This window comes from Camelus dromedarius, chromosome 11 (assembly GCF_036321535.1).
Source record: "Camelus dromedarius isolate mCamDro1 chromosome 11, mCamDro1.pat, whole genome shotgun sequence".
NCBI classification, from domain to species: domain Eukaryota; kingdom Metazoa; phylum Chordata; class Mammalia; order Artiodactyla; family Camelidae; genus Camelus; species Camelus dromedarius.
In genome coordinates, this window is record NC_087446.1 from 3,727,203 (window position 1) to 3,744,543 (window position 17,341).

Here is a 17,341-nt window from a genome sequence, read left to right on the forward strand (position 1 = left end):
TTTAACTTGTTTAAACTACTGCCAAACAAGTTTCAGAATAATCTTATTTCTTTCCTTAGTTTAAACATACATAATGTGATTAACAGCATATCTTAAGGTTATTGTGAAAATGCCTTTACAAATTCCTCTTGCCCCTCTCTAGATCCACATGCCCAGGAAGCTCAGCTCCCCTCTTGAGAATCACTGGTAACCTAGAGCCTGTTCTTGGTACCACATAAAGCCTGTCATGGATTACTTCAGCACGGTCTACAATGCCATCTTGCCACAATAGAAATTACTGGCTTACTTATTACTGAATTTTGCCTAAGGTGTTCATATTCTTTTTGCTATATGAAGGCCAAAACTCAATATAGTACTTGTTTATGACTGATTTAATGGGTGATATTCCATTTATGTTCGTTTGAACACGTTAGTAGATCATTTTTTTAATTTTACAGAATTATTGGCATATTCAGATAGACTTTTGTTAAACCAATTGGTAATTCCCTGTTATGCTCGTTTCCTGTTATACTTTAATTTAGTTAGTTTTACTATTTGTGATAGTTCTCTGTTGTCACCACCTGCCAAAACTTGACATGTTCTCATTTGCTTGTTTTTAGTAAAATCTAATTTTGGGCTTTTTATGGGTAGCATAAGATTTTCATTTTAATCTTAACCTTATGTTTTCAACTCAAATGCAGCAAATAGCTGTCATATATATACGTGTGTGTGTATATATATATATGTACGTATATATATGTATATATTATATATAGTGTTAGAAGTAGCAAAAGATGTGTAGATTGACAGCTCCTGACCTGAAGGTGTAAGGAGTGTAAGAAAATGACGCACTAACTGAAATAGAAAGCCAAGTAACACGTGAAACTTTAAACAAGGAAAATACAACACCTGATTTGGGGAGTTATGGACAGGAATAGGTGAAGCTTAGGAAAGGTTTTCTAGAGGAGTTGGCATTTGAGCTGGGCTCAAACTGTAAAGAGTATTTTTCTAGGGTTTTGTGAAAGTCTATTTGTGGGATAGGTAATAGTCCAAATTAGCCAGAATATAGTGCGTAGGTAGGGAAGCCGTGGGAAATACGGAATCCTATTGAATAAATCCTTGCCAGAGTGAAGAATTTGTATTTAACTTTCTGGGGGAAAAAGTTAGACTTTGAAGGATTTTTAGCAGGGAACTACCACAAGGGTGCTTGACTATCTAAGGCCATCCTCTCCACTTGTGCTTTGGATCCTGTCCCTTCTTCAGTTCTTTGCTTTTGTAATGATCATCTTTCTCTTTTGAATTGTATGTTTCTCCCTTATTGGATAATTTTCATTGGCATAAATACATACATACAGGACATTGAGGATAGATGGATGTGTGAAAAGCAAGCGTAGTACAATGTTAATTATAGAATTTAGTGGTAAATATGTGGAGGTATACTATGAAATTCTTTCAACTTGTATGTTTGAAATTTTTATAATGAAATGCTTGGGGGAAACTCCCTTGAACCTCACTGTCTTTTCAGGCTGTTGCCCCATTTCTTTTTTAAATCAGTACAGTGAAACTCTTTGAAACAATTGTCTATAGTTCCATTCTCTTCTCAACCCCTTTGATTCAGTTCTCAGCCCCAAACTTTATTGAAATGACACTTATCTAGGTCACTATTGAGCTATATCTATGAAAGTCAGTGGTCAGTTTCGTATCCTTATCCTGTTTGTCATTTCAGCAGTATTTCATTCATTTAAAAATAACTGAATGCCTACTATATGCCATCTACTATTCTAGGTTGTTTGGATTTCATCAGTGAACATGATATAAAAATTCCTGCCTGTGTAGAACTGACATTCAAATTCAGAGAGACAGGCAACAAACTAAATATGAAAAATACATAAAATATTAAAGTGTTAAGCTTAAAAAAAAATAGAAACAAGGGAGGGGAATAGGAAATGCTGAGGGTGTTTTTAAAGAAGTTGGTCACGGGAAAGCCTTCATCTCTCCCTTCTTGAAATACTTTGTTCTCTGGACTTTTGTGAGTATACCAGCAAGGTTTTCTTCTACTTCACTGGCCACCCCTCAGTTACTGGCTGCTTCTCCCCCAGCTCTCTTAAGCGATGGAGTATCCCCTGGGAGTATATCCTGTTTCTTCCCTCTGTTCTTTCCCCCAGGTGGTCTTATTCAGTCCCATCCTTATGCTACTGCCTTTCCAAATTGTATTTCCAGCCTATAATCAGCATTTAGTTTCCTATTTCTAGTAGATATCTGAAACAATATAGTCAGGAAGAGTAGTTAATTTCCTCTCCCCTGCCTCTACCAAACAACAAACCTGTTCCTTCCTAGGTCTTTACCAGCTCACTAAGGGGTGCCATTTACTCATCTGTTTAGTCCAGAAACCCAGAGTAATTCTTGATTCCTCCTTTTACTTTCTACACCCCACTTTCCTCATCCAACCATCTATGTATCCTGATGACTCTGCCTCTGAAATACGTCTTGAATCCAATTGTTTCTTGCCCCTCTTCACTATTATAGTTGAAGCTGCTAGAGCTCTCATTTGGCTTATTGCTGTACTCTCCTAACAAGTCCTTCTGCTCTCTTCCTTGTCTCTGCAAACCAAACAGCAGCCAGAGTGAACGTTAAAGAAAAGGTGGTGGGGGGAGCTATAAATCAAAGCACTCCCCAGCTTAAAATTCTATCCAATGGCTTTCCTCTGCGCTTGAAATAAAATCCATATCTTACCATGATCCACAAAGCCCTTTATAATCTGACCCCTGTATGTTTCTCTTCTCAAATATTCTCTTTCTCCACATTTACTATGCTCAGGTCAGAATTGCTTTTTTTTGCCTTCCGTACACAGGCCAAGCTCATTGCCATTTCAGAGTTTTAGCGTTTGCTGTTCCTTGGACTTGGAATGCTTTTTTCCCAGGATTTCAGATGGCTGCCACCTTAGTGAGTTCTCCTTCATCCTTGATAAGTTCTCCCTGTCACAGCCAGTACATTACCAACTGTGCCAGTCCTGCCTCCATAATAACCTTGCCCTCGTCTCTCTATTCCCACTGCTGTCACTTTATTTCAGACTCATCATTTCCTCCTTGGATTAAAGCAGTCACCTTTTAGCTATGTTCCCAACATTTGGTCTTACCTTACTTTAACCCATGTGGCACACTGCTACCACAGTAATCTTCATTTGTTCCTGCAAGAAAGAAAATCGGTTTTATTTTCTTGGTAGATGAGGAGAAGGCATTTGACAAAATTCAATATCCATTTCCATCAACAGTTTTCTCTGAATGGTGTGATTTTTCAGGTGATTTTAGAAATACTTTTCTCTGTTTTCCAGATACCGTACATTGAATGGTTTACTGTTCTAATCAGGAAAAAAAGTTTATTAAGAAAAAACCATTTTGGATAATCCATAATGGTTGCTGAATTCTTAAAACAATATTTTATTATTGTAAAAGCAGTTTATTTGCATTGTAAAAAATTAGAAAGTAAGCAAGAGTAAAGCGGTAAAAACATATTCCGCAATGCAGAGAGTACTACTGTAATACTTCAGGGCATAGCCATATTGATTTTTACCCATATAGATCTTTTTCCCTGCAAACTTTTTTTTAATGAAAATAAGATCATACGATACATACTAACTTATGTTTCAGACAGTTATCCTCACCTTTCTTTTTTAGTTTATTTCATCTGATGCACAGCTCAAATTCACATTTCCTCACTTGACTCCAAAATGTTCTTTGACCAAACTGTTTTCCACCCCAGAACTACACATTGCATCTCTTATATTCCTTAGATCTCTATTAATGTAGTACAGTTCTTTTATTTATAACACAGACTTGTTGAAAAGATTGGAAGGATTGGAAAAGTTTTCCCACAGAAAATGTTAAGATGTGTCTGATTGCTTCCTTATGATGTTGTTTAGTTTTTTCCTCTGTTCCCTCTACTTTTGTGAACTAGAAGGTGTAGCTAAAAAGTTGATGGTTTCAAGTTAAACATTTTTGGCTAGACTTCATTTAGGTGATGTTGTATACTTCACATTACATTATTATCACATGATATCTGGTGATGCTAAACTAAGGTTGACCCCTGGATTAGGGTGGTGACAGTGATCTCCATTTTACAGTAGCTTTTCCCTTTCTTTCTAACCTAGTGTTGTAGTGTTACTGGTGCCACTTTGGCATTATACACATATTCTCTGTCAACCATTTACCCAGATGGTTTTAATGCCAATTAATAATCTTACCTGGGTCAGCATGTCATTAAGGTTTGCAAAACTAGGTTTTCTAATTCTATTTTTGCTTTCTATATTCATTGGATGGTATTCCTCTATTAAAAAAAAGTTTTTCTTCATTAAGTAGGCTTATACAGTTCACACACACAAAAAAAGCTTGCCCCCTTTCTTTCAACCAGTTTTTTCAAAGAAAAGAGTTTTAATAGGGCGAATGGTTTAAAATTTTTAAAAATTTATTTTAGTTAGCATCATTATGGACTCATGAATTTTCATTGGTGCAATGTACTATAATCTGCCAAAATCATTATTCTTTCTGATGCTCAGATTTTCATAACTTTAGTCAACGGGAGCTCCTTCAAGCTGCTTCCTGTTTCCTTTGGTCGTGACCTCATTAATATTTGAGAGCTTCCTTGCTTTCTAACGTAAGATGTCCCAGTTCTCAGACTCATCTTCAGCTTTCCCTGCCACAGTCTTGGAATCAACCACTTTCCAATAATTTCTGGTTCCTTTTAGAAGGCAAGGTATCAAAGACCACCATCTGGGAACTAGAAGTATTTAGTGCATTTAGATAACAGTGGTTCTGGACCATTCGAGAGGATTGGGCTAAAAAGTACATAAAGGGCTTTTTTGGATTTGTTCTTTTTTTTTTTTTTAATAACAGCTTTATTGAGATATAATTTACATGCCATAAAATTCATCCTTTAAAAGTGTACAATTCAGTGGTGTTAGTGTATTCATGGAGTTGTATAACCATCATCACTATCTCATTCCAGAACATTCTCATTACCCCAAAGAGAAATCTTGTACCCATTAGCAATCCTTCCCCATTATCTCCTCTTCACCCAGTCCCTGGCAATCACTTATCTACTTTCTATGTGTATAGATTTGCCTTTTCTGGACATTTCATGTGAATGGAGCCATGCAATACGTGGCTTTTTGTGTCTGGCCTCTTTCACTTAGCATAATTGGTCCATCTATGTATGTGTTAGTACTAACATGTATTCATACGTTGTGTTTATCCATTCATCTGTTGATGAACATTTGAGTTGTTGCTACTTTGTGGTTGTTCTGAATAGTGCTGTCATGAACATTTGTGTACAAGTTTTTGTGTGGAGATGTTTTTTCATTTCTTTTGGGAATATGTTTAGAAGGGGAGATTCTGGGTCCTACGGTAACTGTTTAACATTTTGAGGAACTATCAAACTCTTTTCTAATGTGACTCATCATTTTACATTCCTTCTGGCAATAAGTAAGCATTCACATTTTTCCACATCTTCACCAATAATTGTTATTGTTTGTCTTGTTTCTTTTAGCCATCCTAATAGATTGTAAAGTAGTATTTTATTGTAGTTTTGATTTGCATTTCCCTAATGACCGATTTTGAGCATCTTTTCATGTTACAGTAATTTTTAAAAATTGAGTTCATGCTGATATTTTCCATTCGGTTTTAACTTAACTGTGTTTTCACCTTCCCTTGATTTTTGTCATTGTAAGTATTTTTCATTACTCTGAAAATCTTATTTCCTAACATGACTAACAAAATTACTTACTTGTTTTAAGTTACAACATAAAGAAAACTCTCTTAAACTACCAGAACCAATAACATTATAGACAATAAAGCTTTTAAAGGGAATATAAAATTCCTTTGTACTTCTTTTTGGTCCTTAGAATGGATCTCACTAAGAATGTGCAGTCAGAATTTTGTGATCTGAAGTCCCTTGAAGTGAATCATTTCTCAGTATGCCTACGTTACTAATTTAATATTCAGTTAAATTTACTTGTTTGTGATTGTTTTCATTTGTGGGATTTTTAACATTTAGGTTTTTTTTTAATTGGTCATGCATATACATATTTAAAGATCAAAACTATAGAAAAGTATACACAGAGAAATCTTACTTCTACCCCTGTTCCCTGTACCAGTCAGGGTCCCAACAGGAAACAGGTGCCACTATCAAATTAGACAGTTTGAGAAAGATTGATTTACAGAAGTGTGGGAGGGCTATAGAGGAACCACAAGGAAGAGAGGAATCACAGGGCTAGCAGCAGTGGAGCTGCCACTACCCCAAGGCCCAGAGAGGAAGGAACCCAGAAGGAACTTTGAAAAGGCAGTGACATTCTGTTGAAGGGCACAGCCAGTTGGAAGCCACCTCCCAGGGAGGAAAGTAGGGAAGTAAATACCCTGACTTTACTCTTGTCCCTTCTTTCCTCCTGCCAGAGCTCCCCACTATCCAAGTCCAACTGGAAGCTAAAAGGCATGAAAGCTTGTGGACAGAAGCAGGGTGAGGAAACAGGTGTCCAACTCAGTTTCTAGGTCCTGCTCTTCTTTACCTGCTGAACATAACCATTAGTTTCTTGACTATCCTTCAGTGTTTATTTTTGCAAATGCTAGCAAATCTCTGTGTATTGTTATTCCTAACCCCTCACTTTTTCTCTAAATAAAAGTTCACATACATATGTTTTACTATATATGCTGTTACACACTTTTCTTTTCTCATTTCTTACTTTATCTTCAGTCCTCTTGTTGCTGTGTGATTCTCCACTGTGTGGCTGTTACATAGTTATTTCAAATAGTCCTGTAATTTTTGGACACAAGTTATTTTCAGTCTTTTTCTGTTAGAAATTACCTATAATGAATTGTATAATTGTGTATTTGCCGTTCTGTAGTAGTGCATATGTATCAGGGAGATAGATTCTTAGGAGTGAAATTGCTGGTTCAGAAGCTAAATGGAGTTATAATTTAGTTAGCTATTGCCAAATTCCCCTTTCATAGTAGTTGTATCATTTTGTACTCTCAACAGTAATTTGTGAGATACCCCGTTTCCTTCTTGCCTCATCAAAAGAATATATTTTCAAAGTTTTGGAGTCTAGTAGATAAGAAATGGTAGCCAAAACAGTTTTAATTTACATTTCTCTTATTAGGACTGAGCTCAAGTGTCTTTTCATATGGTTAAGGGCTTTTTGTATTTCTCTGAATTACCTTTTTATGTCCTTTGCCCATTTTTCTGGTGGGTTATTGTCTGAGAAATCTTCACAAGACATATCTGAAAAAGTCACTGCTATTCCTAAAATCCTTCATGGCATCACATAATCTGTAGCATAAAGTTTAGTTTCTCTCTTATCATTCCCAGCCTTGCAAGCTCCGCTTCACCTCTGTATAGTTACTTGCCATCTCCTACTGGAATGGTACCTTGCTCTCTCATTTGTACCAATGACCAGGCTCTTCTCTTTTCCTGGAATGGTTATGTTTACCTTCAGCACTGCCTCCCCAAACTTCTACTTACCCTTTAAAACTTAGCCGAGAATTACCTCCTGCAAAACCTACTCAGAGTCTCCAGTAGTTAATACTTCCGTTAAGTGCTTCTGTATTTCTTTGTGTTAATTTTATCTTAGAATTTATTATAGTAAATTATAATTTCCTCCTTTTTTTGAGAAGAGTATAGATTTTGGAATCAGACACCTAACCCCAAACAAAACATATGATTTGTTTGACTTTGAGCCTCTGCTTTTTAATTTATGGAATGCAAATTAAATACCCTTCTCATAGGATTATTGCAAAGACTTAATAGAATGGCAGATGTGGAGTATCTGGCACAAAAGAGGGTTCAGTAAAAATTGATTATATTTCCCACTGTAAGCACTTTTGAAGAAGTCCTGCATATACTTATTTTTAGCCCTAGTACTTAGCAGAATGCCTGATTAATAGGTGTTGCATAAATGTTTATAGAATGAATGAATGAATTTGAAGAGGCAAGAGAGTGAAGGTTAAGTCCAGCTAGGAAGCTCTTGGGAAGCGGGAGGACTCAAATAACTGGGAGGATGGTAAGGAGCGGAATGGAAGAGATATGTAAAATTGAAATCAAAAGGGACTTAGCAGCTGGTTGATAAGAGGGCAAATGAGTGGTAAATACTGAGGTTTTGAGATGAGAGAGTGATATGGTAATTCTTATATCTTTGAATATTTGGTCCATCTTTATCAAGTGATGATAGCCTAGAAGTTAACTCTTTCAGAATTATTATTTTCCTGATGTTGGTTTTGGATTATTTACAGTGGAGGTTCCTGATCTGGCCATAACAAAACTTAACTTGGTTCATTCATTTACTTTCTTTTCAACACTAGTTAGCAGGTGGCACTTAATAAATGCTTCCTGATCATCCTCTCCCAGTTACCCTCATCCTTCAGTTATTTCCTCATGATGCTTACTATAATGTATATCTTTTTTGTTTATTGTCTAACTTTCATAATAGATTATAACCTTCATTAGGCAGGGTTGTTTTATCTGTCTTGTCCTTTTACCGTATCTTTATGACCTAGCACACAAAATAATTAATGGAATGAATGAATTTGGATGGGGAAGTGTTTATTTTAGGCAGATTTTTAAATAAGGATTGACCAAAACCAGTTTCTATTTAGTTCTGTTACTGTCAGACTTCAATTCAATTCAGTGAATGTTCATTTAGTCCTATATATGTAACTGTCTACAGTAGCTCTCAGTCTGCAGGTTATCAATTAACCCAAAAAAGCCATGTTTCATACCTGTTAGTTAACTGAGACTTAGCTAAATACATTTGCAGCATTTAGCCACTTCTAGTTCTTTTTAGAAAGATCATAAACTTCTAAAACTAAGCCGTATTTCCAGTGACTGGCAGTATTCTCTTGTTAGTGTTACTTTCCTCGCTTTTGGCACTGGAAGTTTAAATTGCTTGTGGATATGGGGGAAGAAATGTGAGAAAGAAAAAAAAAGTTAGATGTGGTGGTATCTGAAATGATGCTACACCTTGGAAATTGTCTTAGAGCAAACTGTGGCGGTGATAGAACAATTTGCCATTCCTGTCAGAGTCCTCAGGACTACCCCCTTAGGGTGGTTTGCTAGGAGGACTCAGCATATGGTTTTACTCATGGTTGTTACTCATAACAGTGAAAGGAAACAGCAAACTCAGCAAAGGGGAAAGGCTCACGGGGAGAACTCTGAGGAAACTAAGCACAAGGTTCCATGACTCTTCTCCCAGTGTTACACAGGACAGGCTTAACTCCTCCAGCAACAAGTTGTGATAACAGATGTGAAATGTCATCTACCAAAGAACCTCATGAAAGAGTCAGTGCCCAGGGTTTTACTAGGGAATGGTCACACAGGCACCTCTGCCTAGCATGTACTAAAATTCCAGACTCTTAGAAAGAAAGCAGGTATTCAGCATAAATCAAACTGTTTAGGCACAGTCAGACATTCTTATCAGAAAGTTGTAGAAACCCTCCCAGACTCCAAAGCCAGATCCCACAATGCCAGCCAACCTTGTGAGCAGGGCTTTCAGAGGACAGCAGGCTTGGACGTGCGGTGGAACCTTTCTGTACCACCAACTCATACCAATCATAACTATCCTAGCAACCTAGGTCTAGCCCTTGTGAGAATCCTGGAGACAGGATTTTAATTATAAAATGTATAAAATGGGAGTAACGAAAATTCAAAAAAGTTAAGTGTTTTGCCTTGGTATAATACTTAATAATGAGAGAGCAGGGGCTTAGATGCTTAAGTTTAAAATTTAGATCACTTAATACTCTACCGTAGCTGTATAGAAGAAACCAGTGACCTATGTAGAATTGTTCAGGCACATGCATGTTGAATATAGAAAAGATAGACTATTTAGACGTGTGTATTTGCTATATTTTACTTCCATTGGAAGCCTGGTTTCTTTGGCTCTGGGTAAGATTCGTTTTATCATTAAGAATAAATAACTTTGTCTTTCTCTCTCTCTTCTTCCCCAGGAAAATCTAATGTAATGGATGCACTTAGTTTTGTAATGGGAGAAAAAATAGCTAATTTAAGAGTGAAAAATATTCAAGAACTTATTCATGGGGCGCATATTGGAAAACCTGTTTCTTCTTCTGCAAGTGTGAAAATCGTATATGTGGAGGAAAGTGGAGAAGAGAAAACATTTACAAGGATCATCCGAGGTATTTTTTGGTAGATGCTTGTTTAGGAGTCATTTGATTTTTCAAGAGTTAAGTCGAATTAACTGTTTTTTTCCTTTTGTTGAAAGGTGTGATTTATTATTCCACTGATAGGGTGAATTAGTGATTCCTTTTTTGTTCTTGGGTGGCAGATGTCAGAAGCATGTAATAGAACCTGTTTGATTCTTCACTGGACTTTTCTTTAAGCAGTCATATTTATTCAAATTCCCTTACTATCAAAGGTCATTTTTCTCCCTGGTTATTAGGTTAAAGTGAAGGAGAAAGTCTACCTCAAAGACAGGGATGTTGTAAAAGTCCTTTCTGAGGTTCTTTTTGTATACATGTTTATGTGGTTTTCCTAGTGATTAATTAATGAAATGCGTATTTTTGGTTTGTACAGAGTTTTTTCTATCACCAGAAAGCAACTTGAGTGAAATATTTGAATTTGTATTTTGTGATTTATTCATGAAATCCCTGCATTTCCTGAATAAACAAGATTGAGACCTATTTATATGTGTATTTCCTACCTATGCTAGGAGTTTACAGAGCCTCTATAAATAGATGTTTCTTGGTTTTGTTTTTTGTTGTTACTTGTTTTCATTCTGCCTCTAGAGCATGGTTCTAAGGTTCTGATGTATAAACACTGTCTTATTAACTTTCCTCAAGTCCAGTCACAAATAATTTTAAAAATACTTATTGTATACTTGTACCTTAATGTGTAATTTAAATATTTCACCACTGTATCACCCAGATATTTTCATTGGTTAGTTTTCTCACTTTTCTTTGAGTTTTTTATCAAGTCTGTACCTTAGCCGGAGTCCCTGACCTACTTTGTTTACAGTAAACCATCCTAAATTTATTTTTTCCATCTTTATTGAGGTATAATTGACAGATAAAATTGTATATGTTTGAAGTATATAACTGATGTTTTAATATACATTGTGAAATAATTACCAGTCATGCTAATTAGCATATGTATCACCTCACATAGTTACTATTTTCTTGTGTGTGTGTAGATGTGTGTGTGGTAAGGACACTGAAGATCTACATTCTTAGCAAATTTGAAGAATATAATACAGTACTGTTCATTATAGTCATACTGCTTTACATTAGATCTCCAGAACTTACTCATCTTGCATAAATGAAAGCTTACATCCCTTGACCAACATCTCCCCATTTTTCCTTACCCCAGCCCCTCAACCACTGTCGCCATAGCCCCTAACAAACATTCAATTTAAAATTGAGTTTAGAGGGGACACAAACATTCAGACCATTGCATCCATCCTACTTAAAATTGCAGTGCCTCTTTCTTCTACACAGGAACTTCCATACCCCCTTCCCAACTCTATTTTACTCCTTAGCACTTAGCACTTTCTCACATATTTATTTTACTTACATATCTCATTTTTGTCTGTCTGTCTTCATTACTAGGATATAAGCTCCTTGAGATCAGATTTCATTTGTTATGTTCACTGCTGTAGAATACTCTGTGGCATGTAGTAGACACTCAGTATTTGTCGACTGATTAAATACATATATTAACATGTATATTATTGCATAAGTAGCTATTTCAATAAAAAATCTTATTAAGCTTTCCATAGTTGTTGATATATGTCTGGTATTTATAACAGCCTTTATTCTTTTATTTTAGGGGGATGCTCAGAATTTCATTTTAATGATAATCCTGTGAGTCGTTCTTTTTACATCACAGAGCTGGAAAAGATAGGAATAATAGTCAAAGCACGGAACTGTCTAGTTTTTCAGGTAAGTAGCTGTGGTAGTTTATTTGAGTCATGATCTTGAAAATATATCACTATATTTTATGTGTTGGTATCCTTTACTGTTTTTAAAAGGGAACTGTGGAGTTGATTTCAATGAAAAAACCCAAAGAAAGAACCCAGTTTTTTGAGGAAATCAGCACTTCAGGAGAGCTTGCAAGAGAATATGAGGAAAAAAAGAGAAAGTTACAGAAAGCTGAAGAAGATGCACAATTTAATTTTAATAAGAAAAAAAATGTAGCTGCAGAGCGTAAACATGCAAAATTAGAGAAAGAAGAGGTAAGGTGTCATGTAACCAACTGTGCTGGGTACAAACACTTCCTGTTAGAATTGTAGGTATTGGTTTGGGATTACTAAAAAGATTATTTTAAAAACATAAGACAAATAAAGCCCAATATTCATCAGAGATAAACTTTTTGATGTATTTTCCACTGTTGAGGTTTTTTTTCTCTCAAACAGGTAGAACAACCTAAACTGCAAAGGTATCTGATTGTCCCAAATAAATTAAACTTGAGGAGTTTTTAATCTTATACGGCAGAGGCTCTCAGACTTTTGGATTTTGTTCTCTTAACACTTTAAAAATTATTGAGGAGTCCAAAAAATTTCTATTCATGTGCGTTACATATACTGATATTTATTGTATTTGAAATTAAAACTGAGATAGTAAAAAATGTATTTTAATAATCAATGTAAAAATAACTCATTACATGTTAGCATGAATAACATTTCTTATTTTTACGAAAAACACTGCATTTTATAAAACTAAATAATTAGCAGAGTGGTATTATTTTACATTTTTACAATCTCCTTAATGTCTGGCTTAATAGAAGACTGATGAATTCTCACATCAGCTTCTGTATTAACTCTTATTTGTGCTAAGGCCTAGCAGCTTTACCCTCCGTTGGCTTTTACACCATCAGTGCAGACGTCAACACAGTGAAAAAGGCAAATAAAATCTTAGTATTATTGTGAAAATAGTTTTGACCTCAGGGGCTCCATGAAAGGGTGTTGGGGAACCCTAGGAGGCACGGCCACACTTGGCAGATGCTGTTCTGTAGGGGGTTATTTCTTGGTGCCCTTCCCAATGCCTAGTATAGCACTTTGTATATTGTTGAGAGTTGGTTGTCTTTGGAGTAATCTTTTTCAAATGAAAATCAGTTTCTGTCTTTGTCTTGCAAAAAACCTCTTCCCAAGCAGTGCTTCCCACTGCACTGGGAATCCAGTCTCCAGATCCAGCCTGCTGAATCGCCTCTTGTTCACCCTAGAAGCTTTCACTTCCTCCGCTCTCCCACCACACTGACCTTTATTACTCATTGAACATATCACGCTCCCTTCTGTCCTGGAGCCTCTTCTATTTCCTCTGCCTCAATACTTGTATACCTACTTTTTACACAGTTGATACTCTCATGCAGGTTTTCATGAAAAAGCCATTTTCTTAGACAGGCCTTTGCTGTCCACGCTCCCAATCTAAATTAGCATCCCCTCCCTGGTAGCATTGCATTACTCTGTTTTGTTTCTTTTGTAGCATATTTTGCTGTATGGAATTATCTTATTTGTTTGCTTGTTTATTGCCTCTTCCCTACCTGCCCATTAGGATAACAAGATTGTAAACTTACAAGAGCAGAGACTGTTTCTATCTTGTTCTCTAATCAATTTCCGCACACAGAATAGGGCCTGGCACACTCTAGGCGATTAATAAATATTTGAAGAAATAAATGAAAGGTGGATGTGTTCCTTATTAGTGATGTTTCTCTGTTCATATTTTTACATGTGTGTATTTCCTTGGTTTTGTCAGTGAAAGGTAAACTGTAGTATTCATAATATGCTGAAACAGCTTACAGAAATGTAGAGTTGGAGGACTTTAAACATTAGAAGGACAATTAGAATAGTCCAACTTCCTCATTTTTTACTACACCGTGGCAAATGGCTGTTTTCTGTTACTTGGAATATTTCATTGATTAGGAGCTTTCCTCTCAAAGCATCACATTTCTTTCTTTCTTTATTAATAGTACAAATGGTAAGGAAATTCTTCCAATTTACATATTATTTAGAACTTTAACAGTCCTATTAGTAGAAAAAATTATATCCTATAAAAGGAATTTTACCTGGAATTACTGAATTTAATGTTGCTAGGGGCCTTAAAAGTCATATAACTTCCTTCAACTTACAAGTGAGGAAGCTGATGTCGGGAATGCTTGCCAGACTCTGAGGTCAAAACAAAAATGAGGTAAGGACTCAGTTAGCAGGTGCCACTTCATGGTTCTTGCCACCATACAACTGAATGCATGAATATAAAATTGTTTACTGGTTTACTAGTTTATTGTAGAAGTGTATACAGAAGCCTTCTCCAAATAATTCTACTCTTGACAAGAATACCATTTGTTAATGGCATAAATAAAAATTCATTAGAGGTCATTTGTTGGTACTAAAGCTGAGTTTATGCAAGGTCAACTTAAAATATACTCCTTTTTAACTGTTGTTGAATTATACTATTTTATAGGCAGAACGTTACCAGAGTCTCCTTGAAGAACTGAAAATAAACAAGATACAACTACAGCTTTTCCAACTGTATCATAATGAGAAAAAAATTCATTTTCTAAACACTGAGTTAGAGCGTGTGAATAAGGATTTGAGTGTCACGAAAGAGTCTCTTTCTCGTCATGAAAACATAGTTAAAGCCAAGAAAAAGGAACATGGAATGTTGAGCAGACAACTACAACAAACAGAAAAAGAATTAAAGTGAGGTTTTTTTTAAAAAGTTTTTAACAGTTGGATTTTATGTAGATTGATAGAGAAAATAAAAATATAAGTAACATTTTGATTTTTTGAATAAACTTTTTGCCTTGGAATACTTCTAGATATGCAGAAAAATTTTAAGGGTAGTACAGAGAGTTCCCACACTACTCACACTCAATTTCTCTCACTTATAACATCTTACATTAGTAGTACAATTTATTTGTCGGAATCAATGAACCAATATTGATACATTATTAACTAAAGTTCATACTTTATTCATATATTTTTAGGTTTTACCTAATGTTGTTTTTCTGATCCAGCATGCTATATTACGTTTAGTCATCATGTCTCCTTAGGCTCCTTTTAGTTGTGCTTGTTTCTCAAACTGTCTTTATTTTTGGTGACCTTGACAGTTTTAAGAAGCATTGGTCAGGTTTTTTGTAGAATGTGTCTCAGTTAGGATTTGTCTGATAGTTTTCTCATAATTAGATAAGAGTTGATGGGTTTTGGGGAAGAAGATAATAGAGGTAAAATGCCATTATCATCACATTGTATCAGAGATGTAAACATATCATATATGTTATATGACTTACCATCTAATATATCATAATATCAAGTGATATTGCTGTTGATGTTGACCTTTTCTTGCTTATCTGTAACTGCCCATTCCAACAGTAGGAAACCTGGGTTCCACTCCTCCCATCTGTTTGCTTAACTGTTCAATTCCAGTAATTACTTGTGGTGGTATCAGAATTGTTAACCCATATCCTTGTGGGAAGCAGCTTTATCTACTAGAGTACAATGCTTATGTACAGTTCCTTTTGCTTTTAGTTTTACAAACTCTACTCATTTCCAAAGTGACTTCGGTTAGCACCTTTCCCCTCCACCTTCTTCAGTAAGGTTGTTTCATAACTTTTTAATACAGTTAATTCTTTTGTCACATTCTGTATTCCATCTAGGATCCCTTGGCTTCCTAAGTGGTTTTTAAAAATTTGCATACATTACAGTTCACTTTTGGTGCTGTAAAACCATAGAAGTTTTGACAAATGCATGATGTCATATGTCCACCACTACAGTATCATACAGAGTAGTTTATCACCATTAAAAAATTTCTCTGTGTGTTACCTATTCAGTTCTCCCTCCAACGTCTGGCAATCACTGATTCGCTTAGCTCTGAAAGTCAATTTTTAGCATTTCTTTTCAAATGTATAATTTAATCAAAAGAACTTCTTCCTTTATATATTATACAATTTAATTTCCTTTAAAGCAAACTTTATTTTTCTTTTTAGATCTCTTGAAGCACTTTTAAATCAGAAGAGGCCTCAATACATTAAAGCTAAGGAAAACACTTCTCACCACCTCAAGAAATTAGATGTGGCTAAGAAATCAATAAAGGACAGTGAAAAACAATGTTCTAAACAGGAAGATGATATAAAAGCCTTAGAGACAGAGCTGATTGATTTAGATGTTGCATGGAGAAGTTTTGAAAAGCAGATTGAGGAAGAAGCCGTACATAAAGGGCGAGATATTGAACTAGAAGCCAGTCAGGTGAAAAAGTCAACGTGTGGGAAACCATGTTTCTACGTTTCAGCTTCTCCTTTTCATTAGAAAAAATTTAAAGGATAACATCTCTTTCTGATATTTTAAGTGTTGTCCTCAGAATTTAAGTTATGGGGATTTAGATTCAGGCTATGTATCTAGAATCTAAATGTAATCTTTATTCTAGGTTTTTTTCCTTCATAAGATTAGATGACATAACATTTTTGAGCTAATTAAAGAAACTACGTCAATAAGATACATGGTATCATTCTGTAATAAAAGTTAGGTAATTAAATTATATTCTTATGTTTTAGGTAATTAAATTATATTCACATGTAAGGTAGTCTTTTTTTTCTTACGAATGTTGTAAAAACTTAAAAGTCAGATAATATATGGCTTTGAAGAGACATGATCACTTAATTGACAAGGAAATCGATTTACTTAAGATGATTTAAAATGTTAAGTAATGAATTAATATCCAATTTAGTTTATAAGCTTTAATTATAATAAATCGATAATAGATAATCCAAAAATTTGTATTTGAGAATTTTTAATTATACTCTCAACGAAATTTCTATCATTTATCTCTTCCATTAATTTTATGATAATCTTATATCATAAAATATATACTAAAATAATTGTGACTATATAAATAGAAAGAAGATGTAATTTTCTCTGAACTCCTCTTGCTTCTGGATTATTAATGAGTTTTAATCTGCTTTCTCTTTTAAGAATTTCTTACAGAGACCTTATAGAGTTGGTTTTGAATACCTTATTGATCTATCTAAGCAATTTTAAATAAGACAATGTTTATTTTATGTTCACAGTTCCTTAGCTGGAGAAGATGGCCAATTATGATCTAATTTATGTAAAATGTACTTTTAAGAAGTTTAGTTATCTGCTAGTAAAGGATATGATATAAAGAATTTCCTCTCATGCTTCTTTAAGTGAGGTAGCAATGTTTAAATGCCTTTTATACAGCTGGATCGTTATAAAGAACTTAAGGAACAAGTAAGAAAGAAAGTGGCTTTAAAGACCCAACAACTGGAAAAACTACGGTGGGAACAGAAGGCCGATGAAGAAAGACTGGCATTTGAAAAGAGGAGGCATGGAGAAGTTCAGGTACCTTGGTTTGTG

General features: G+C 35.1%; 1 protein-coding gene across 2 annotated transcripts in view; it reads left to right on the forward strand.

Moving 5' to 3' along the window:
• The window catches only part of SMC1B (structural maintenance of chromosomes 1B), a 71,445-nt gene that overhangs the window by 1,610 nt on the left and 52,494 nt on the right, over window positions 1-17,341 (forward strand). For both annotated transcript variants that reach the window (XM_010983429.3, XM_064491372.1), the window contains exons 2-7: window positions 9,966-10,154; window positions 11,803-11,915; window positions 12,005-12,208; window positions 14,430-14,668; window positions 15,955-16,213; window positions 17,186-17,326. In XM_010983429.3, the coding sequence (XP_010981731.1) occupies window positions 9,966-10,154; window positions 11,803-11,915; window positions 12,005-12,208; window positions 14,430-14,668; window positions 15,955-16,213; window positions 17,186-17,326 (1,145 nt within the window). The remainder of the gene's footprint in view (window positions 1-9,965; window positions 10,155-11,802; window positions 11,916-12,004; window positions 12,209-14,429; window positions 14,669-15,954; window positions 16,214-17,185; window positions 17,327-17,341) is intronic.